Below are 24,561 nucleotides of genomic sequence, written 5' to 3'. Positions count from 1 at the left end.
CGATATTAGTGATCAATATTGTGATGAGGATATAACTTGGGATACATGAACAAATAGCAAAACAACCAAAATGATCATTTCCATTTCACTGCAACTGTTTAATTCAAAAAAGAGTCAACACTCGTCTACATAGGAGGCAAACATCTAACATAAAGGAGCTCCATCCGATTGGTCAACAACGTGAAGGCATCCATCTGATTGGTCAAATGCATTAATGACGATTTATCGTATTTCGGGCAGATACTCGAAGCAGTGTTTTCAGGTAAATACCCCAGGGCGGTTCAGTTAATTAACTCACCTGCTCAGCGTCCTATTTAAGCCAGGTGCGCAGTTGTTCATTCTTTCTTACCTTCAGCGCTCATTCTTCGCCGGTCTCCGAGCCCGCGGGTCTCCTTCTCTTTCGGCGTCTTGCCGTGTTCCCCCGTCCTTGGGAAGGATGATCCCCATCTTTCTGATGTGGGGTTTTGGTTTCGCCGCGTCTGCTCTCCTTAATTTCTCCTCCGATCCGCGGGCGGCTGACGATCCGCGGGCGGCTGGCGGCGCACAGCGCGTTCGTTTCGCCGCGGTCGCGTGCATCTGCAGGGGGTGTGCTTTCCGCAATGTTCGGGATGTCCGTGCCCCCCGATCAGGAGTAGTCCGGGTCTTCTCGTCTGCCGTGGTCACCCCAATTATCCACGGTGAGCGTCTTGCGGTACTTTTCCCGTGTAGTTTTCTATGGCTGCGTTTCACTTCCTGTTTACTTCGGTGACGTCACGCCCCTAAGGACCCTGGGAATTGTAGTTTTTTCTCCGGGTCCTTCATGATGCTCTTCTGATTCTTTTTCTGCTGCGTAGTTCTGCGTCGTCCGGTTGTTTTATTTTTTTTCAGGGGTTGTGGGGTCCTTTCTGTGGTTGTGAAGGCTGGCAGACCTCGTTTGGACAGGTTGCTCGTGCTGGCTGAATTTATCGTGGCTTTTAGCATTTGTTTTCTATTGCTGTTTTGTTCTTTGGGAGCTGTGTGTAAATTTTGATTGTCTTTAATTTGATGCTGGCTTTATTATTATGGCGTTTCTTCTGTTTGTTTTCTTCGTTGTTGTAGCTGCTGGTTAGTTAGAATGTGAATCAGTGTCTCTTGGACCCGTCTCTGCTCTAAGGACATTTCTCCCTATGATTGGTCTCTCTTATGCAGCGTCTATGGCTCATTTTATTCACTCAGCGATCCTCGTTCGTTGCCCCCGCACATTCTGCATCTGGTTCTGCTTCAACTGTTTTTCCCCGCTCTGTGTACCCCAGTGGGTCCTGCCCTGTCCTCAGGGACTTGCGTCTCTTGATCTCGGCTGGACAGTTAATTTGTTATTCTCTTGGTTGGAGGTTTGTGGGGGCTATGTGATGGATTCTTCCGGGGCATCGTTTTCAAAGCCGCCACTGAGGGTGGCCCCTAGGAAGTGTTCAGGTTGATGTGACTTGATCTGGACCTGTTAGCGCCTCGCAGTTAATCTTCTGGGCATCAGTGGCCTGGTTCCCCATGCGCCTTCAGGATTAGTATACATTTTCTTCAGCTCCCCATGCTGTCTCCACGATTTTCCTCCGAACGCGATATAAGGCTGAGGATGACTGTCACTGATGGTCTCACTGTTCTACCTCTATGCCTCTCAGTGGCGTCTCTTGGCCTTCAGTTGGCGCTCGAGGTGTTTGCCGGTTTACCTTTCCGTTGTCGTGGCAGTCCTCATAAAATCGACTTTATCGCCCTGTACTGGATATTTGTAGGCGATGGGTGCCCTTCATTTTGCATGTTATCGATGATTTCTTGGTGGCCAACTTTCCTCTGTATCCCTGGTCTTTTGAATCTCTGTGAAAAAAAAAAAAAAAAAAAAAAAAAAAAAAAAAAAAACTTTATTTTCAAAATTGGGTTTCCACGTTATCTATAATGTACGGTCCTCCACCCGTCCGGATTTCTTTTTCTTCTATAGATTTGGGTGGTTCATTGATGCTTGTCTCTCCCCATTATGTCATCTCTAGCTTTTGTGCAGCATGTCGTTTATTTAAATTTTGGTTGGATATGATTCGTCAATGATTGGGCCACCTGACATTTGCTGTAGCTTTGGTCCTATGGTCATCCGTTCATCTTGTGTTCTTGTTCTGGGTTGTTCGATCCTGGGCCACGTGTTCCTGTTCTGGATTTTCGTGATTTGCGTTTGATCTTTCCCTCTCTATGCCTGGAGTGGTTTTGTGATACCTGTTGTGTCTTCAGGCTCCCTCCACTTGTTCTCCTGAGTCTGCGCCTTCTGGTTTGGGGGAAAAGGATTTAAGAAGAGTGGTTTGTGTTTGTCCGGCCGCCAGAATCTACGGCTCTGATGGTTCTTAAGGGGTCGTCCGGTTATTTCATCCTTGGAGATTATATTAAGGCTGTTTCAATATTAAATGATAGTATTGTGTCATCGGTTGACTTGGTTAATGTTTAAATAACACCTTGAGCAACTTCTACCCTGACCGTAGGAAATATATATCACTTGCGCTCTCAAGCTTAGTTCAAGAGTTAAATCTTGTGTCCACAAGTCAGTCTTCTATCTGCTTTTTTTTTAAGCAGATGACACTCTGCTAGATGCATCCCCATTTAGAGGCTTGTTATACTCCGCCTCTAAATGCTTAAGGTTCAGTCTAGCAAAAATACTATCAAAACCTATGATCCCTCATGGCTCTCAAGTTCTTTTTTGCAGTATCCAGTCGCCCTTGGCTAATTAAAAAATTTGAGAACCACTTATATCAAATACAAGGCATCAAATCCAGACGAGCTATAATCCTTTGCCACGTGGGATGTTGACCTTCCTCATCTACAAATCTCCTTGGCTACTCTTCCCATCTACTACTCCTCGATGGCCTCCTGAAGGTGCGTCCCTCTGAAACTGTCAAAGGTTACTTTTCTCATCATTGGAATATATAAAAAATTGGTGTTAAGATTTCGTGCAGGTCATATATTTCACTATCATTTCACTGTTGGAATTTGTAATTATGGTGGTTTCTAGGGTGCGATAAATCCACAATGGGTCTTTACCTTTACTATCTACTAAATTTCACTTTCTCAGATTTGTTTTTTAAAAGCACTGTTATTTAATTTATCTCAATCATTTTGAAACTGATCAGTTTCTGGGTTATTTATATATTCTTGTCAAGACTAATACTGCTTTGTTTTTATCTATGCATCGCATCCTGAGCCTGCGAACACCTACGCCCCGATCAGCTTCTCCGTTTCCAGGAAATGATGTCACCCATGCATTCCTTGATCTGGTGCTGCAACGATGACTGCTCGACGTACCTATTGCTGCACTGAAAGTGACGGGGCGTTGGACCTCCTCTGCATTCCAATGACACTTCTGACTGAATTAATTAATCAATGTCAACCGCAGAATGAATGTAAATTCTTCGATTATAGATGTTAAAAGAAAATTATAGCCAGGTGGAAGCCTCAAAATTTAGGTTGCTCTAAGTTGTATCATAGTCTGCGAGGAGCTCGAATCTGGTTCTTAAGCTCATTTGTTTGTAGTATGCCAAAGAAGCATAGTAATTATGGGCGTTGAACTCGTTCTTAATATTGGGATGGAACCTCATTATATGGATGTTCCTTGAGCGCTTATAATTGGTATGCCAAATGGAGAAAATTATGGCTATTAAGCTCGTTCGTGGTACTGTCGTTGGGAGCTTCGAAATAATGGATGTTACTTAAGCTCGTGTATATATAGTTGCCAAAAATGGAAGAGTTTATGGCCATCAAACTTGTTCTTGGTTTAATAGAAGTTCCAATAATGGCTGTTAAGCATGTCATACGCCATCGGAAGCTTTGGATTGGATGTTAAGTTAGTGTATCATACGGGTTGTTTGGCGGTTTAAATTATAGTTCTGCACAGCGTTTTGCGGAAGTGAGCTTACGTTCTAAGATCACGTATAAGTAATTTTATGTTGGCTCCCCTTTTGTTTCTTTCCCTCTCTCTTTCAGATAGTATGTTCCTCTAGTGGTTTCCACGAACGGGAGCGACCCTACGGTCAATGGTGCCGGGTCACACATAGCAGATCCACTAGATAGCATGTCCCCTTCGTGGCGCTGTACTCGAACGGGGCGGCCCAACGGTCAATGGTGCCGGGTCACACATAGCAGATCCACTAGATAGCATGTCCCCTTCGTGGCGCTGTACTCGAACGGGGGCGGCCCAACGGTCAATGGTGCCGGGTCACACATAGCAAATCCACTAGATAGCATGTTCCCTTCGTGGCGCTGTACTCGAATGGGGGCGGCCCAACGGTCAATGGTGCCGGGTCACACATAGTAGATCCACTAGTTAGCATGTTCCCTTCGTGGCGCTGTACTCGAACGGGGGCGGCCCAAACGGTCAATGGTGCCGGGTCACACATAGCAGATCCACTAGATAGCATGTTCCCTTCGTGGCGCTGTACTCGAACGGGGGCGGCCCAAACGGTCAATGGTGCCGGGTCACACATAGCAGATCCACTAGATAGCATGTTCCCTTCGTGGCGCTGTACTCGAACGGGGGCGGCCCAAACGGTCAATGGTGCCGGGTCACACATAGCAGTCATACTGGGAAATGAAATGAAAATGGAATGCTGCCGAAAACACACCCCATTTTATTACACACTGATTATACATTCACATTTTCTCTTCTTCTGGATGATTTTAGTGTTGTGGGTTTTGTTACCCGAAGGTTTTATGGAAATTTTATGGAAGTTTTATGGAATTGAACGGAGCCTTATGCCAAACGAAAATATGTGAATGCCAACTTAAAGAATGTGGAAAAAATGTCAAATAAATATTTCTTACTGCAAGAGTTGTCTGACTGAAATGGATTTATTTGATTTGTTGAATACTTCAAGCTGCCATAAGATTGCTTTAGCCCATTTAAGGTTGCCGTTTATTGCAATTTTTACCATCTTTTCGATATGCGTATTGCACAGCTTCATATCGCGATAACGATAAATTTGCGATTAATTGTGCAGACCTAGGTGTGCACATGATACACACGTGCCCACAGGACGCCTGTAGGTTGTCCACACCAACTACACTCCAATTGTCAAATTTCTTCATTTCTAAGAGCCAGGCTGCACACAAAAGCACACACCTATCACTTGAACAGCACTAATGAGTTCCCTGCCTAAAAGTAAATCTCAGTTCCGCACAACAGACCTGTGTCTCACCTACGACCTCTTGCCCACTGCATGCCTGAAGAAAAAATCTGTAAGAAAAAGTTTTTGCTTTACGAGTTCACTGAGCAGTCGTGATATTTTGTGCGGGCCACTTCCATGCCCGTACAGATTTGCCCATTTTTTACAGACAGCCTATATCCACCTGTAAAGCCAGTTGTCATTAAGGCATAAGGTGTTTAGTTACTGCAGGCGGCAGAGTAGCAAAAATATATATGTTCACTCTTTATATTTTTAACTAACAGAAAACAGTGTCAACAGATTTTTCTTTTATCGTAATTCAGACATTTCTTCTTATCCATGGATTCAGAAACCAATCTTTCTGTCTCGGTTCTGCAGTGTTTTTTATTTTGCTGTAAACCAACTCCCAACCACTCTTTCCAACATTCTTAGTTGAAGTGGACTGTTGACCTTTGTCTTCAAAGTTCCTCACCTTCTCCCTCTCTGCTCCCTGTACCTTTCACCATTCCTGGAGTTCCTGTCATTTACACACAGATACCCTATCTTGCTGTAGTTGACCTTCATTCCTCTCCTTTCCAGAGCAAACCCCCACCTCTCTAGATGTTCCTCCACCTGCTCCCTGTCCCCAACACATATTACAATGTCATCTGCAAACATTGTGGTCCCCAGAGATTCCTGTCTAACCTCAACTGTCAGGCTGTCCAGAATTTCTGATTTTAGGAAAGCTGTTGAGCTAAGAACTGTTCTGCTCATACAAACCTTTTTTTGGGGGGGGGGTTCTGCAAATGTTACGAAAATACTCATTTCTTGAAACAAATATCTGAATAATGTAATGTTTCCTTGTTGGCTTCATAAGAAAAAAATACTGTATATGATAGGATTATGTATTTTAAATAAAGTTGTCCTGTTTTGGTACTTCTTTTTACTTCTGATCATGGTCAGGCTAGCCATGTGGAAAGATTCAAAACTGAATCTTAGTATTTTGTTTCTGTTTCGTTCCAAAATACATCTCATGTTGAAATTCATTTTCTGAAAGTGCTGGTTTCTGCCTCAGTGTCAGAGACCTCATTGCATCTTGAAGGTTGAAAAAGGAAAAAGCAATAATAGACATCCTCTGGGAATAGATCAAGCTAGAAGTTGTAACAGCAATAATTAAAGTGAGTCAGTAATCCCAGAGTGAGGCAAAATTCATCCATAATTTAAAACCAGTCCAGTTTGTGGGAGTGAAACTCCAGAGTTGCAGTCGGAGGTGTGTGGGCAGAAAATGCATTGTACTGGTTTTTCAGGGCCTGTTGGGCACCAAAGTAGGAGCAGAGGTCCTGGTGAAAGTATACATGTGCATTTCTGTGTCCCACAAAAGGTTGTTTTTTTGGGGAGGGGGCCACCCTGAAGCAGATACAGGGCTAACACTAAGTACAGGAAGTTTTAGGTTGAGTTTTTTATTTTGTTCATACAGAACCAAACAGCAGCTCTCAGTTATTTATTTTCAAATATGTGCAACTGCACCAAAAATGGTGGAAAATGTTTAACTTTCCTAATTCGAATCTGATAATTATACCATTACACTATATATCACAGTAGTACTTGTGTCGTATAAACATCTCTACAGAGTGCCTCTGGACTAATGCAGAGTTGCCCTGTAAAATACCTGAAACACTTAATCTTTCAGGGTGATGCAGAACACAAACAAAATCGTTCTGTTGGCGTACAGAGGCTGCTGATTTCAGTAGAGGAAACATGGCTTCCTGTGGTGCAAAAATTACCCCATGTAGCCCCCCTCTGCTGCCTGTCTCATTGGAGGCAGGGACTCTGCACCGGTGCGAGACAGCTTTGGGAGTAAAAGCTTCTTTAAGGAATTAAAATGGGACAGAGTTTGATTTTTTTTTTAGCGTCCACACAACCATTTCTTGAACTGTACTGAACGTAGTGTCCTTTCAGCTGTGTCAAACAAATAGAGAACATGTCCCTCACAAAATTCTGCATAAAAAACTGTACCTAATAAATCCCATTCCCCAGTTTTCATTTGAAAGCTTTTATTCCTTTGGGAAAAGGGTATTTTTCATCATTCTGGTCCAAAGTGATACCTTTTTTCTGGGCAAAAAGCATCTTCTTTCTTCAAAGCTCAAATTAGTTCTCTGTATAATAATAGCACGTAAATAGTAAATACTGGACGGTTTGTGTTTTATGAACTAGAAATACTAGTACCGAAAAGTCAAAATCAAATGCAATTTTCCTTTTTAAATAACTGGGACATTTTATTCACATTTTAGGTTGTATTTGTTCAATTATTTACTGTGGCTGTGTAAAGAACCTTTTTCAGAAACAATGAATTTATAATGTATTTGTCGGCACAGCTGAAGTTCAGCTTCTTCCTTCTTACTGGGTTTGAGGCTCAAGTTGCTTCAGCTAAAGAGCCCAAAGGACAGACAGCCAAACATGCAAGCATAAGACATCCTGTGCAGCTCACAATAGATGTTTAACATCAGCTGATCACATGCTTTGAGATGAGGTTTGCCACACAACATGGTTACCATGAGCCAGATGAGAAGCAGAAAGTGGATGCTGGGTAAAGGGATGGAGCTCAAGGGAATGTGAAACAACAGCTCCTTCCAGGTGGTTCTGCTTTGACAGTGGGGGGGGAATTGGATGAGACAGGAAGCTAGTCTGGCTGCGTGGCTAAAGGCAGTGGTCCTGGCAGCTCTGCACCAGGGAAACGCTGACAGGCAGGCGCTCCTGTCACAGCACATAAGTGACACTGCACAGAACCGGGCTCTCTTGGCCTACTCTCCATTCAGCATGCACTAGGTGGGTTTCACATGCACCATGAAGGCCAAGGGTGAGAGAAAGGCCAATGTTTGTATAAAGAAGCAGAAAGCATGTTTTACCTTTGCTTTGTGCTTTTGCTCGAATAGAAGACATTGTTTATTTCAACTAAATACAAAAAACTAAAACTGAGTCTATCAAGTCACCACAAGAGACAAGCATGCAGATTCCAGGTGTTTTTTTGTCACATCCAAAATTCCTTTTGGATGTTTTCAAGTAATATTTGTCTTGAGATTGGTTTGAATTTAGAGATTGTCTGAGTAACTGTACACAAAGTGAAAAACAGCCCCAGTTTTAGAGCTAATGTTCACATGCAGTCCACACACAGCAATGAAGCAACAACAAGGGAAACAATGGTACTAAAACATGAAAATTCCAAATAGAATAAGGTAGTAAAATAGTAGAAAAGGTTCATTATACTGTGCATGTGGTAAATGCATTGTGAAGTATTCTTATGACATGTGGATAAATGCTATCGTACGGTGCTCTTACACCACACTCAGGTGTTAGTAAGTGTGCATACTGGCAACTTACTGACCCCGTGCTGTTGAATACTGCATGCACGGGGTGTGCACGTACGATGCCCATACGTAGGATGTCCACACAAACTAAACTCTGTTCATCTAATTTCCTCATTTCTAACAGTCAGGCTGCACAAAAGGACCACACACTTATAAGCTTCAAGTGTCAGGGCATTCCTCGTTGAGTGTTTGACTCCATTTTTCCTACATCCATCTTCATTCCATTCTGAGGCTGCTAAGGTTGCTTATGTCATCTCCTTTCTCACGAGGAACTAGAACAATGTTCTTGAAGTAACTTGTGTCTTTACTGATCAGCACCAGGTCACCATGTAAAAGTGAAGGCTGAACACATGCAGGGAGATTGTTGTTGAACCAGTCCGTCGTGGATTCTCTCAGCTTTCACCATTAAAGCTGTCTTCTATTTTTCTCCAGGATCTCTTTCTGGGTCTGTTTTTGTAGATTCTGGTGCTGATGATTCTTTTGATGAGCAGATGGTTCAAGAAGATCAAGATTCCTAAACACTAATCCCACCTCTTCAGGTTGGGCTGTGGACGACAATGTTCTTTATTCCAGTTTGTAATTGAACTTATCAGGATTCAGAATGAGAACACCTCTGAATATTCTGCTTCATCCAGTCTAGTTTTACTCCAACACAGACTGGTAGACAGAGAAGATCCTTTAGAATACCAAGGTTCTATCGTGGTTTATGGGAGCTGTTCAGTAAATTGAGGGTCAGCTCTTTTCCTCTCCTCAGACCTCACAACAAAGTTGTCTCGATCTTCCAGTACTGATTAGGGTCATGGCAGTTTTTGGGGTTGTTTTTAATGTCATTAAAATCTTTAAAGGAAATAAAATGTAAGATAATAAATAGGCACACTTTTTAACCTGTCTGAATAACAAACAGCAAAGCTGTAAATCTAACCTAGTCACCAAATGTAGTCTTGGTTTCACATGTCCCCAACAGAATATTTTTATAAACAGAGGTGAGTGTGTGTCCGTGTGTTGCCAGGAAGATGGGATGGTTTTGCATTACCATTTGCACTACTTTTCCTTGACCTTTGCTGTTGGGGCTGGGTGTTTGCATCGCCAAGCCCTATCCTTTTGACTGGTGCAGTGAAAGAAACATATCTGTTGGCTGGTTTTTCCTGGGGAGCACAGCAGAGGACTTTTGTTTTATAAATTAATTCATTGACATTTATGAAATGCTCTACTTCAGGCCATGGATGCTTGCCTCAGAGCAAGGAAAAATGTTCTATCGGACATTCACTCGTAGTTTGTACAGTCAAATGAGTTGACAAGCGAGCATGAAAGGCATGAAGAAACAAACAAATTAAACAAGACCAAAGAAATGTATTCAGTTCCAGAGCAAAGGTGATAAATGGCATTTCTTTCTGAGTCTTCGGTGTCTTTATAGTGTTATTGTTGAATGCTTAACACCCAAAATCTTTTACCATTTCCTGCTTGCTGTACTTCATTTTTTTGCAGTTAATTTTTCACTATATGCATAGGAAATCAAAGTCACCTCAACAAGGAGTTTTTTCTTATGGATTTTTCAGTCTCAGGTGTCTGAGGCACAAGATGATGAGCTGCCTGGTTAATAGTTTTTCATCCAGAGGAATTGCAGTATCAATTGAAATGGACTTTATAAAAAATCTGATGAAAAGCAGGAGATGAATTAGGATTATCATTTTGAGATGACACTCATAATAGACTTGGATTGTATTTATGGCTGGATTGCTTTTCCAAGGGAATGAGGAAAGTGTCATTTCAGAATAACAAAGACATTCATTTACTTCATAGACCTGAAATCTGAAAGCTTTTTCTTCTTCTTTGTTCTTTTCCGCAGATGTACTGTGAACTGCATTTGGTTTTTGCTTCTCCAGTTGAGCTGCAGCAGCAGACAAAGACTGCTTTTCTTGATGCCCTTGTCATTACACAGCTTGCACAGACACATCTTGTCCGGAGCTAAACTCCTGTCTCGCTCCTGCCTGCCGGTCTCCACTCTTCGGTCTGTTGCCATGGCTTGTTTCCTCACATCAGCGTTTCTTCTGGCTCTCCAGACATATGCTGCCCCAGCTGAGTTTGTTCAGGCAAGCTTTGCAATGACACAAGACTCCATGGACCTTGATCCTGATCTGCCATCCAACATCTCTGAAGAAGTGACCTCGTCTCCACCCCCAGGAACGAACAAGCAAATCCCTCAAAGTATCATCATTGGGGTACGAAAAGGAGGCACAAGGGCACTGTTGGAGATGCTGGACATCCACCCTGATGTTGCTGCTGCCGCCACAGAGGTTCACTTCTTTGACTGGGACGAGAACTATGCCAAGGGCCTAGAGTGGTACAGAGACTTGATGCCCTACTCTTATCCTCACCAGATCACCATCGAGAAAACTCCCGGCTATTTTACATCAGCTCTTGCTCCAGAGCGCATTCGTGCCATGAACTCATCCATTAAACTGCTACTGATTTTGCGAGACCCGACTGAGCGGGTCATCTCCGACTACACCCAGGTGTACTTCAACCGCCTGGAGAACCACAAGCCAGTACAAGCCATCGAGAACCTGTTAGTGCGCAACGGAGCCCTGAACACTCGATACAAGGCCATTCAGAGGAGCATGTATGACATCCACATGCGCAACTGGCTGCAGCACTTCTCTCTGGAACAGATACACATAGTGGATGGGAATGCACTGATCCAAGATCCCCTGCCAGAGCTTCAGAAGGTGGAGCGCTTCCTCAATCTGCCTCCAAGGATAATATCCTCCAACTTCTACTTCAACCAGACCAAGGGGTTTTACTGCATCCGCAGTGATGGGCGGGAGCGCTGTCTGCACGAGTCCAAGGGACGTCCTCACCCCACTGTTAACAGCACAGTCTTGCAGCAGCTCCGCTCCTACCTGCACGAGCACAACCGAACCTTTTTCAGGCTGGTGAAGCGCACATTTGACTGGCAATGACCACAAACCAGCTTAAGCAGAGCCACTCTGCAGCCAGTAATGAGAGCAGGAACAGGCTTTAAAGCACTTTACTTACAAACTGACTTTCAGTCTTGCAATGTCTGGTATTGAACAGTTCTATAATTACACAGTAAGGGCAAACATGAAGAGGAATAAGGAGACCGAATGGACCTCCATGCTGAAAGCATTTGCCTGTAAGGGAAGTATTTAAGTTGTCAAAATGCAGTGAACTGAAAACCCTGCCCCACCTATTGTTTGATATTCTTGTTCTTGATAATAAATTGTTCTGTTTTAAAATGTACAGGAAATGTGACATGTCTTTGCTTCACCATCGTGGTCAGTAAGGACAGCCAGCCCTTGGCGTGCTGCGGTGTTAAGCAGACATTAATATGAGGAAATAGGCCCCTGGAGCAGCACTTTGGTGCTACAGGACTCACAAACTGCTTTTCACTGAAGGCAGTTTCTGCTTTGAGCTAAATCAGTCAAATCTTCACAGTCTGCTCACTCAGCACAGATCTTTTCTTTTGTTTTGGTGTTGTTCTGAGTTTGTTCCGGTATTAAAAGCAGCCATTAAATTCTAAGCAGAACATTGTTCTAAATTATTTACACATGGCATTCTGTAGTTCCTGCAGTATCCATGCTTCTCCTCATCTAGTCTCATTTCTGAATTTCACAGTTTGTCATTCTCTGCACAACAAGCAGCCATGGTCATGTTTCTCTCATTGATCAGACTTTAGGCAGCAGCCAAAGCTCCAGCTCCACTGGGATCTGATATTCATGTCATCTCCTTGCTCTGTCTGATGGAATGAGCAGTCCTGCCCTCTCGGGGCAAACGCTCATGGATGCAGCACTGGATCCATACCCATTGCAGAACATGGGAGGGAGTCTGAAGCTCTGGGCAATTCAGAAATGCTCTGATTATTTATGTGAGCCAGCCATGGGTGACCTTCGGTTTTTGCGTTTTAATTAGAAAAGAAAAAAAAAGAGTAAAGTAAAATTTGTGTCTGATGCAAACGTGAGATGCAGTCATCCTGCCCTGGGACTATTCTCAGCTCTGCTCACCAGGGGGCACTTGGATCCTGGAGTTGCTGATGATGGAGTGTAAGAAAATGCCTCATGAAATGTTCCCTACAGCTTCTCTTCATTCAGTGCACAGAAAGGTCAAGGCGCTGTGAACCGTGACCTTGGCTGATGCCTGTCAGCTCTGGTATGTATTGCACTCATCTGGAAGATAAACTGTCAAACGGCACAATGGACTCACAAACATGCACAATACAAGCCCCTACCAGAACAGGAGTGCCAAAAAACACAGGAGGCTGTGGTTTGCTCACACTAAACACATTCACGTTTACAGGCTTTATTTATTGGAGGTAAAGCAGGGAGCAGCACGGTGCATCTGTCACGGCCTAATCCTGGACTCTGAGGACATGCAGCTGAGTAATGGTTTGTTTCAGTTTGCAGATATTTTTATCCAAAAATCCCCTTAAGTCCAAAGCACTTAAAAAAATACTACCTTAAGGCTTTGTATAGGAATTAGCTTTTCACAGTATATCAAGGACTGACCATGTCTTTTTTTTGTCGGCGAATCTTGCACTGTGGTTTAGATTTGCCCATGTGTTTTTAAAACTGTTTTTATTGATTCAAATCTAATGGTAGCAAACGTACAGATCTTTGTTTATCCTGAGCACAATGCTACTATTTCTATTGTAAAAATATTCTGTCCGAAATCTCTTAGTAATATAATATAATTGTTAGAATACTTATGGTTTAGTATTTAATAGCTGTATATTCTTATGTATATTGTATATAATGCTTTTTAGACATCCATAAAAATGTTTACAACTTGAGGTCTTGCATTGATGTTTGCAGTGAGTTGAACACACAGTGTTTTTCTTTCACTTGGTAGCATTTTCAAGTAGAAAATGCAACGTAGAGCAATGCAATGATTTTAATCTTATGTTATCCAACAAGCTGCCTAAAGCAATATAATGCAAGTCACTTAAATCCCTGACTGTTGCAAGTTTCTTTAACTAATGGCTACCAGTGAGTGGCTCACTTATCATTCATGTCTTTGATAACTGCCAACCTTGGGTGTAATTAGAGCTTGGAGGGGTGGTCTGAAGCAATCTGCTGTAGGTGGTTTGGCTGGTCTTGTCATCCTAGAAGCGTCTAATGATCTGTCTGGGATTGTGATTGATGAAGCACTTAGCATCAAATCAGAGCACCAGGAACGCTCGCTGCTTGCTAAGCTGTTGGCAAACTAACAGCCACTATATTTACGCGACACGAGTCTATTACAGGGTTGTCCTTGATGTGAATTGATGAACTCCGAGTCAACTTTAGCAGCACAACTTAATGCGTAATTAAAGTTGATTGGCATGGCTTTGCAGACATGCACAAACAGTATGAGTAAACGAGTGGGGCTGCAGCTCAGAGAAAATTCCTTTCTTCCTCTGTGCGACATGAACCCCTCAGAGGAGGATGAAGATCTTAAGACTTTAAACAAAAAAACCACGACATTAGCACTGTTTGGGATTTTTATTTCATTAAAATGAAATAAAAACTTAAAAAACTGAAATATTTTGTTCACAACATAAAAAAAGGATGATTGAATCTTTAAACTTTTATTCAAAAATGGCTCATTTCAAATGCAATGCCTATGGAAAGGTCTCAAATGAGTTGGAGCAGCATGATCACTACAGTGAGCCATCTTCCAGTTTGAAGATGTCTGACCATGAATGACCTGTATTTCTCATCTGAAGAGTTTGAGGTCAACTTTGACACATGTATTCTATGACGGAGCTCCAAATGTTCTCTGCAGGTGTAGCTCAGCCGTGAACTGTCTGCATGAAGGCTTCTGCGTCGACCTGCTGAAGCACACACAGGCTTTCCCTGAAGAAGAAGTCATCTGAGGGCAGATGTTGCACCACAAACTTTATGCCTTTTTTATTTCCACATTTTTTATATCAGAGATTGAAAGGCCTCTATTCTTGAGAGACGTTGTGCTTGTGAGTCATCCCATCATGTTACATTCACAATATAACTTCATTTATTTACAAGCTAAAGTTTTCCAGCTATTACCAATTTTTTTTAATCTGTCTCTGTGTTTCGACTGTTTTCAGATTTTCATCCAAATTGACATTTGAAACAAACATCTTGTAACGTTTTTCAAAATTGTTGGAGAAAATGACGTCCAACATGTTTCAGTTTTAAATCTATTAAAATAGCCAAAAGTACAGTAAATCTTTTCCCAATCTCAGAGTCTTACATTTGAAAATACATTTGCAGTATTGCCAACAATTATAAGAATCAAACATTTCAGAAGCAAAAGGTTTTTTAGCTTTCTGTTGTTGGCTCTAAAGAAAAATGCCATGGATGCATGTAGTAAATGCAACACCAAAGGTTTTACCACAGGTTCTTCCTCTTCAGTTGTTTCTTTGCCTAATCAATAAAAGAACAATAAGCATGTTTGTAATGTGATCAGCGAGTGAAAGATTTCCCCAAAATACTCACATTGGATTATAACAAAGAAACTTGACTCTCGAGACTCATTTATGTCAGGAACGCTTATTTTTAATTCTTCTCCATTTTTTTTAGTTGAGGAAGGTTCTAGTTACTCCAGGGAAGAATGACTTAAACGTTTCACCACTCATCCAAGTGGCTCCATCAGTCTCCTTTAGTCATTATTATTCATTGTGCGCTGAAATGTTCTTCTTGTGTTGGGTTGTTATTGGACAGCTATCATTGCTGTCCAGCTGAGGTGAAAGAAAGACTCTAACATTTAGGTTCTGCCTATATATTTACAGTTTTTAAGGTTTTCATACATGCCTCTAATTACATGCATGCTGTGCAGCTCAGAGAGACACTTGTTATTTGCATTACAGTAATGACAGAAAATGCTCATTTGTATTTGTTCTTTTATTTCTGTAATACTGCCAGGATGTCAGCTTTTGTGAGGACTGATTTTATGTTACGTTGCATTCAGTCATGTGTCAAATTATGTAAAAAAAAAAGCTCTTTTTAGATGATTTTAGGCATCTGTCAACTTATTTTATTTCAGGAGAGCCGTGAACTTGACAGAAACCTCCCCTCCATATGCCGTGTCTTGTCCAGTGGTTATATTTATCAGGACACCTTGGTGGGCGTTCTTCCTCCACAGCGTGACAAACGCAGCTTTGAGTTTGTCACCTGGCTTCCATGTGTGTCTGAAGGTCAATTTTAGAGACTCAAAAACAGGAGAAGCTGCTGTCTCGTTCGCTGTGTGGCCTCCTGACAACAAAACATCCGTGACTATCACACCTCTGCAGACATGTCTGTGTTTAAAGCCAGACTTCCTGACATCCCGCTCACAGAGCAGGACGAAATCTGGTGACCTGAAATGCATGAGCCAAGCATGGTCCAACCACAATATCTCTTTATCAATGATTCATTACTTTGGTGCCACTCAACTTCTAGTTGCTGATTGCTTTCTTTTGGTTCAGCAGTGCCTTGGCTGCTGCAGTAGTCTGAGTAAAGAGAACTCCCCAGATTTTTAAATAATTAAACTTGTGGCCGATAACATAAACCTGAGGTATTCATGGATTATTCAGCAGAAGCATTAAAGAATGGGAGAAACAACTGAAGTCTTCTTTTCTGCATCTCTATAAAGCTTCTCATTCCAAAACTTTGGGAACTGCTGCAGTGAATAATTCAAAACAAGAAGTCATTGATGAATTTTTGTGATGGTAACTTTACAGGCTTGCATCTTTCTTTTTCTTATGGCCTCAAAGTGAGGGCTCCTTTTTTCCCACATGTCTGTGTGCTGACACACATTATAGATGTTCTGTCTGCTGCTGAGGTCTCTGTCACTGTTTCGCCTTCAGCCTCTTTCATCCCTCAGTCGCCCCAGCACCTCCTGTCGATTCAAATCAAGGGCTGGCGGGATGGTGACAGAAGTGGCGTTGCTGTGGAGAGAGGAACCTTCCTCTGGGTGCTGAACCCCGAGTCCAAACTTTGACTCTTCCACAGCCGCCTAACGGGAGCAATTCCACTTTCACAGCATTTTAATTCCTGGTTCTAGGGCATATATTAGGCCCACGGGAGCCTGTGTCACACCACTGCTATTTCCATCACAATATGAAGTACAAAAGCACACAACATTTCTTTTTGTTTGATCCTAGCCTGCAGAGTTCTGCTCTTTAGTTTTATTATGGCCCGCAGCAGCAGTCACTGACTGCAAGGACCATATTGTTTTCGCAGTTGGAACGACGACTTCGCCGCCTTTCAGCGAGAATTTGACCCCCGCCGCATGCTCGAAAAGTCACCAAAACGTGCACACACCTGGGATAAATTGCAAATGAATTTTCCACAAAGTCAACGTCACCCCCCCGAAGACGATGACATCACGGCCATCGATCCCGTCAAAAAAATGAATGGGCCGAAAATCGCGTATGGGGCCGAACAAAATGTACTTCAAAATACAGCCGCGAAACCAAGACACACGTGTCGGGGATATCCCAAAGATGTTCTGAAATCATTATGGGACGGCCACACGACCTACGGCTTGGCGGCCATTTTGTGGCGAACTCTGAGAATTGGCGATTTTCGTGTTTTCCCACAATATGGGGAAAAGACACTTTTGTTTGAACGATTTTCACGCAATTGCACACACTTGCTGCCAGCTCCAGTCTACAAATACCCCAGAAGTGTCGTTGACCTTTGACCTTGGGAAAAGGCCGCCATCTGGAATTTTCTCAAAAAAGCACCTTGAGCACCAAATACAAACGAAAACTCGTCGTTGGAATTTTCATCAATCGTCTCGTAACTTTTCGGGCACCAACGGCCAGCTACTCTGGACAAAATGTTGGAATTAGAACTTGTAGATTTTGAACGGCGTGCGCGTGGCGAGCTAGCAACCGTTGCCATCTTGGCTAGCTCGCACATTTTTCATCGGAATGTCGTGAAGAGGAAATATGCGATTCCTTGGCCCGCGCTGAACAAAACGATGCTACGCACGACAAGATCAATAAAGGAATGTGGGCGTGGTAAGCAAAAAACCGTCGCAAAAAAATGTGCCGACTCGGCAAAAACGAAAAAATTCGGAACTTTTTTTTTGAGAATCGACAAACGAAACCAGTATACCCTCGTCCGCGATATCCAAAGGACGTTATGAAATCATTACGGGATGGTGACACGACCTACGGTTTGGCGGCCATTTTGTGCCAAAATCTGCCATTTTGTGTTTTTCGCGTTTTTACACAATATGGAAAAATGAACTTTTTTTCGAGCGATTTTCACGAAATTTGACTCACATGTTGCTAGAGCCAGTCCACAACTACCTCTGGAGTTTCGTCCACCTTTGACCTCGGGAAAAGGCCGCCATCTTGAATTCTCTATAAAAAACGCCTTTACCCCTGGATTCAATCGTAAACTTGTCGTTGGAATTTTCCGCGATCGTCTCGAAACTTTTTGGGCATCAACACTGCGCAAAAGCCCCCAGAATCAGGACATATATTTGTCTGGATATCCTCAGAAATACCCCATATCTGGTGATATCTACGGTGGATACTCTCCGGACATGACTGTCTCTAAGTTCATGTCCTGAGCATATCAACTCCGAGTATGGGACACTTTTATTCTGATAGAATCTGGAGATGAGATTCTCTCCAGATATGAGATGCGTCACTTGTGATATCCAAGGTCAGGATATTTCCAGATTCTATCCATGTCAAATCTGTTGATATCTGATGTCCGTATACAAGTCATATCTGAAGTTAAGATTTGGAACATATGGCCATCAGGCATATATGAAGAACCAACACCATTGATATCCGAGGTCAGGATATTTCCAGATTCTATCCATGTCATATCTGTTGATATCTGATGTCCGTATACTAGTCATATCTGAAGTTAGGATTTGGAACATATGGCCAGCAGGCAAATCTGAAGAACAAACACTAGTGATATCCGAGTTCAGGATATTTCAAGATACCAGTCATCTCCAAAATATATAAGAAATAAAAGGTAACAGAAAACCGGTATTACTCAAAAATATTTTATTACTAAATAAATAAGTCAAAAACCACAAACAAACATGCATCCTTTTTTTCTCTTCTGCCAGATAGCAGCTCTTGACTGGTGGTGGGTTTCCTTCAGTAAAGTTAGCTGAGTGTCTCGTGCGTAATTTTGGCTCAATTCCACTCCTCCATTTTTCATCCCAGGCTTTATGGCATTTCAGCATCACCATGGTTAGCCTAGTGGAGCGCCACTTTGGCGAGGCTTGATAATAAGATGGTTTGTCCTCGTCACTGACATAGTTTGCATTGGCTCTTTTTATTTATGACAGATCCTCTTGATTGAGAATCTTCTCAGCAATTTTGACCCTCTTTTTGAAGAGCTGTGGACCAACAGGAAAGGAAAATATTATTTTAATTAGAGGAAACAACATACACACACATACACAGTTCAACTGGACCATGCACGACCTGAGTAAATGAAACAAGGTCACAAATAGGACAACTCACCTGATCATGCTGACTGGTCCTCCTTTTGACCTCCTCCTTGCTTCTATCTCCATTCTCTCTTTGCACTTGAGACTGTCAATAGCTCGACTGCAAGCTCCTAGTCGATGGAAATATGAAATGTACAGAAGATGAGGTCAACATATTGCAAACTTGTTTCCAAAGTGGAATATTCAAAATGTGCCATGCAGACTGTCACAGTGGCTTATCTTAATTATCCATTGTCAATGCTATATCGTTATTGTAACTTAGTATTTGGTCTTAAGACATGGAAACACTAAATGAGCTGTCTATCACACTAATACAATTGCAATCCTATTCAAAATATCTCTGAAAAGAAAGTAACACTGAATACTTGACATTGAGTCTCTCACATTATCTCTAACTTATGGAGAGTTGGTTAAATCCAACTTCATGTTGGTGCTTACTTCTAACTTGGTGGAAACTCCAATTTGGTTCCACATCTTTCACTGCTGCCGTCATCTCCTCATTGTGGTGTTCTGAAGCTAAAAAAAAGACAATATTTTATAACTGACTGGAGTTCTTGTCAAGTTTCCTAAAATGATAGTGAGAAAGAAACATACTTGTCATCTGCCCGGACCTTCCACTGGAGCTGCTCTCCGAGGTTCTTGTGTTTGTGATGGACAAGAATCTGAAAGAAAGAAGAAGTCTGTTAGGTTACAGTAACATTGCTGTTATGGCCAATGTTCTAGAATACAGGCACCTGCCCAACACAAACCCCCCCAGCGGCCGAGTGGCAAACTCAAGAACGCATGTAGCTTATAACCCCAAAGGAAGATCGGCCGACGTTTTCCGACCACGGTCAGAAAGAGAAAAGTCCTCGCAGGAAAGGTTCAACATAGGCTAAACATGAACAACCTTTTTTAAAGTGCAAAAAAAAAAGTGAACACGTGTTTGTCTGTTTGGCTGCTTTAGTGAATCGTGCTGCTGCTTTTATTCGTCCGTCTTCATCATGTTACGTGACCGGAACACCAACATGATAACCGTGTCAGCTATCAGTGAGGATCTTAACGGGGTGACGATGTTTCCTGTCGCGCTGAATTCACGCTCCCATGAGGAGCTCGTAGCGCATTTAGACGTGTATTTTCCTGCTACTTTTGACAGAAGTGTAGAGACATCGGGACGCCTGCGCTCCACCCTCGCCCCGCAGGCTCCTCGCCTCTCCTTTCCCTCCTCCGGCGCCCTTAGCGAGAGGGGAGCCGACGTTCGGACCCTGTGCAGCCGGTTCGGGCGCAGCTGGCGGTGGACCCCCGGCGTGTCTCCGTGCTGCCCGCGCTACACAGGCCCCACGGCGGTGGGGGGCGACGTCTGCCGCTCCAGCGGGGGAATCGGGAGGAGTGACGCCGCGGCCGCCCAACACGTAGAACCTATGAAACCTAATTGACATAGTGCCCTGGGTCTCCAACATGTGTCCATAACCGCACGAGAATACACAATAATTAGCAAAGGTGAATATGTTTAGTTCAAATCACACATCATATGAGTCCTCTGTGTCTTCAAATAAATAAAGTGTGGGTCCGCGGTGATGACGTCCCGCGGGTGATGAGGTTTTACGGTCTGACACCGAATCCCAGGAGAAGCTACTAGGCTGCGCGGATGATCCATGATCCATACGGATCACAGGCCCCGGTTCTGCACAGACGTGTGCCGCGGATTCCACCCCCCAATCCCCCATCCCCTCCACGCACTTCATTTAATCTGTACGGTCACGTCCTGCTGTTTACCGCGTTAAAGTCGCTGCTCGACGTTTGTCCGTTAGGTGATGACATGATGTTTCTGGGTTACTTGAAGTTTTATACAAAAGCGAAGTTTTTCAGCACAAAATATTTTTACACACGGAAGATACATACGGAAACTTCGAGGGGGGGGGTGGTCGTATCCTACGACGGAGTTTTAGGGCCACGGTGAGGAAAAAAAATTCTGGCCAACGTGGCGAGATTAAAGTCGTCATGTCGACTTTAATCTCGTCATGACGAGAAAAAACTCGACACAAAGTTTCGAGAAAAAACTCGTCTTGTCGAGATAAAAGTCGAAATAAAGTTTCGAGATTAAAGTCGCAATGTTGCGCGAGAGAAGTGAAGCTGAGTCTCAGGAGTATTCAGTGTTATGGCTAATGTTAGTGAGCTAGTGGCTTTGTATTTAAGAGTTTACGACAGAGTTTTATGGCCACAAAAAAAGTAAATTTTATTAGGAGATAAAAACTCGTAAATTTACGGGGAAAAATTCATAGATTAACAAGGAGAAAACCCCGAAGTTGTCCGTTTATCCGAGCCTAGCTTGAAGATGAAAGATGTGGAGCCTTTTGTGAAGCTTTATTTCCGGATTATAGGTTTAAAATAAAGAGATTCTGAGTCTTTTGGCGACTCAAAATCAGATTAGTTTCCGTGTATTCGTCTTTCCGGAGTTCGGTGTAAAGCGGAGTTTCATCTGTAAAATAAGGAGCTCAGAGACACGTTTGGGTGCAGAGGACCGCTGCAGCCTTTATTCTCCTTTTCATTCACACACCATGAAGTTCATCTGTCACATTACGTCATGAACCTGTCATCCGAACACCAATGCGGAAGTAAACAGTGTTACATACGCCCCCTCCTGCAGATGAAGCGACCCGTTTGATCATTAAAAAACAAAGATGAATGAAAATAGTCTGTTACATTAGCATTACAACGTTGAAAAAGGCAAAAAGTGCTTCTCCTCCTCAGACGGAAGCATCACACAAACGTAGAGATCTGGTCTTTGGTGGAGGAAGAAAGGATTCAAGCAAACAGCTGCAGGGACACCCGATGACGGCTTCATCGGGCTGCAGAGATCCTGCAAACCAACCATCAATAAATAAAACTTTAATAACTTGTAAATCAATCAAATGAGCCTCCAGACATTTGGAACGTTATCAATAAACATTCAGCTCACCTGTTAAAGTTTAGGTGGTCTGCTCTGCTGCTGCACGGCGTTCACCTGCTGCTCTGCATGATGCTCACTTCCACAATAACCTCGTAAATTCACGAGTTTTTTTGCGACTTTAATCTCGAAACTTTATTTCGACTTTTATCTCGACAAGACGAGTTTTTTCTCGAAACTTTGTGTCGAGTTTTTTCTCGTCATGACGAGATTAAAGTCGACATGACGACTTTAATCTCGTCACGTTGGCCAGAATTTTTTTTCCTCACCGTGGCCCTAAAACTCCGTCGTAGTATCCGGTGTTCTTGTAGCTTCTTCTTGGTTTTTTCCACGTCGTCCAGCCTCTGTGATTCTGTTTCAATCTCTTCAGATGAAGACTATTTTCCTGAAAAAAGGGAAGGATGTGGTTTTATTTTTGCTATTTAAAATAGCCCCGGAATTGGTTAAATATAACCCCGTAGCCTCCAAGCCCCGAATAACATGCCCGCCCCATAGATCAAAAGTTTTACCTGAACTTATCGGCTCGGCCGGGTCACTGCCGCCAACTCCCGGATCCTCTGAGGTCTTTTCGCTGTGAGGACGCGGCCGGCCTCGCTTACTAGAGGGTGTCCATGTCTCCTACGGTCAACTTTTATTCTTTTTGTCCGTCTTCATCTTCGGACCTAACGCTCCGTGCCGCCATTGTTTTCAAACAGACTGCGTCATGGTGGCGCGGAGCGCTGTAACTCGACAGCTGATTGGTCGCTTTGCAGAACGTGACCAATCAAATTTCACTTTACTGGAGCTCGGGTAAGACGTCACGGTTGTTCGTTCTCCTCGTGTTATTTTGCGGCTTCGAAACTACTGAAGACGTTTTGTTCCCGGCAGCATTTGGAGATAGGGCTGGAGTGTGACCCAAAAATCTATGATAAATAAAATAAAAAAATGAAAGAAGTTTCTTTTAAAATCATTCACAAAATGTACCCCACTAATCAATTCATGCTAAGATACATTAAAAAATTGATCCTAACTGTCCCTTTTGCAAAGAACATCCAAAAGCAATTAACCATCTTTTTTGGAATTGTACTGAAATTAGAATTTTTTGGGAAGAAGTGTTTACAATTTATCAGTAATCATATTCACCCCAACTTCACTCTGAAATTCGAATATATAATGTTTGGGTTTTATAATAAAAACTTGGACTCAAATAAAAACTAATAATTAATGTTATTATTATATTTGGCAAATTGTATATTCATAAATGCTAATTCTATTCATCTTCTACCCCCCCCCCCCCCCCCGTGTTAATCAAACAAATTGAAATGTATCTCAGTTAAATCTCTGAAAGCCTTAAGAAAGCTGTATGTTTGTATGAAAGTTGTGGAAACCTGAATGTTTTTGTGTAAAATGCATGTAATATGTTTGCTCTCCTGGCTGTACCTACATTTTGAACAATAAAGTTAAAAAAAATAAACTTTCTTCACCCACTCCCTGAAAACACTAAACAGAGCAGCAGTTATCATTGATTTCTTACCAAAAACGATCCTAAAGTTTTTTAAAAGGTTTCTTATGGGTTTTTTTTTGGTATAATATGAGATACTGTTTTACAAAACATCACAAAAGACTTTCCTGCCACTTGATACATGCTCAGGAAGAAATTGGCTGTTGAAAATGACAAAATTTGTTGTATGCCCGAAGTGCCATTGTATTTATTACCTTTGATGAAGCAATGAGGATATTACTGTATATCTTAATCAAACTTGGGTTGACCTGTCAATACTCTTCACACCTGTTTTTAAACATTTGTGGGAAAATATAAGTGCAGAGCAAACTCTCAAATATATGTGCTTTTGAAGTATCTTGTGCACATAAATTGCTAGGCAAGGCACTTATCAAACAAGTGATACATATAATATCCAGAGACAATACATGTCCTAATGCAGTATCGCCTTTGCACAAATCACAAAATACGGTGTAGGTTCCATAACCTTTCGGCCTGGAACTTCCGTTCGGGGTCCTTTCGACTGAGTATAACGTCACACTACGGTAACCCCACTTGGACAAACTACGTAGCGTTGACATCTGCTTGGGCTCTACGTATTTTCATTTCACGTTCCCTTTTGTAACCTAAAGGAGTTTTCCCCCATAAATTGTGTATGACAATATTCTTTGTCATTTTTATAAAGACATGTTGTCACAATCCGCTCGTTACTCCAGTTTAAGTTCAGCCGTGGCTGAAATTTTTGTCAGCACGGCTAAATGTTGCCCTTCCGGGTCCGTTCTGTCAATAATAAAGCAACGGGTGCACAGATTAAAAGAACTATAAGAGAACATGAATTCAATAATAATCATAACAATAATAAAGGCACCTTTCGAATACTATCTCCCAGCTCTGTTCGTTTACAACAGACGTCATAATATTATTTATTAATATTATTAATATTAGTATCGTAAATTGGTGAATAAGGGAAAGAGTAAGGTGATGAGGTGTACGAGGTTAAAGGGTGAACGTAGATTGAATGTGGCATTAAATGGGGAGTTGTTGGAAGAGGTAGAGTGTTTTCAGTATTTGGGGTGGTGTGTCTGTGTGGATGGTGGAATAGGGGAAGAGGTAGAGTTTAGAATGAACGAAGTACGAAAGATATGGGGGGGGATGAAGAAAGTGATTGAATGTAGATCACTGGAAAAGCATGCGAAACAGAGATTCTATGAGGGT

At 42.4% G+C, this 24,561-nt stretch overlaps 1 protein-coding gene and 1 long non-coding RNA gene across 2 annotated transcripts in view; one reads left to right on the top strand and one right to left on the bottom strand.

The window, feature by feature from the left end:
- Positions 1-11,752, top strand: part of hs3st1l1 (heparan sulfate (glucosamine) 3-O-sulfotransferase 1-like1) — a 40,621-nt gene extending 28,869 nt beyond the window's left edge. The window contains exon 2 of the mRNA XM_004076867.5: positions 10,338-11,752. Within this exon, the coding sequence (XP_004076915.1) occupies positions 10,411-11,451 (1,041 nt within the window). The 5' untranslated portion in view covers positions 10,338-10,410 and the 3' untranslated portion in view covers positions 11,452-11,752. The remainder of the gene's footprint in view (positions 1-10,337) is intronic.
- Positions 11,753-18,781: 7,029 nt separating this feature from the next.
- LOC110016480 (uncharacterized) lies at positions 18,782-20,852 on the bottom strand. Its single transcript, XR_002874832.1, has 5 exons — positions 20,822-20,852; positions 19,535-19,602; positions 19,379-19,456; positions 18,954-19,050; positions 18,782-18,826 (listed from the first exon to the last, which is right to left on the bottom strand). It is a non-coding gene; the product is annotated as an uncharacterized LOC110016480 (long non-coding RNA).
- Between the last annotated feature and the right edge of the window lie 3,709 nt (positions 20,853-24,561).

Source organism: Oryzias latipes, chromosome 15 (genome assembly GCF_053564925.1).
Source record: "Oryzias latipes strain Hd-rR chromosome 15, Olatipes_Hd-rR_3.1".
Lineage (NCBI taxonomy): Eukaryota > Metazoa > Chordata > Actinopteri > Beloniformes > Adrianichthyidae > Oryzias > Oryzias latipes.
Note: the sequence above shows the minus strand (reverse complement) of the source record. Positions and strands in the feature narration are given on the sequence as shown.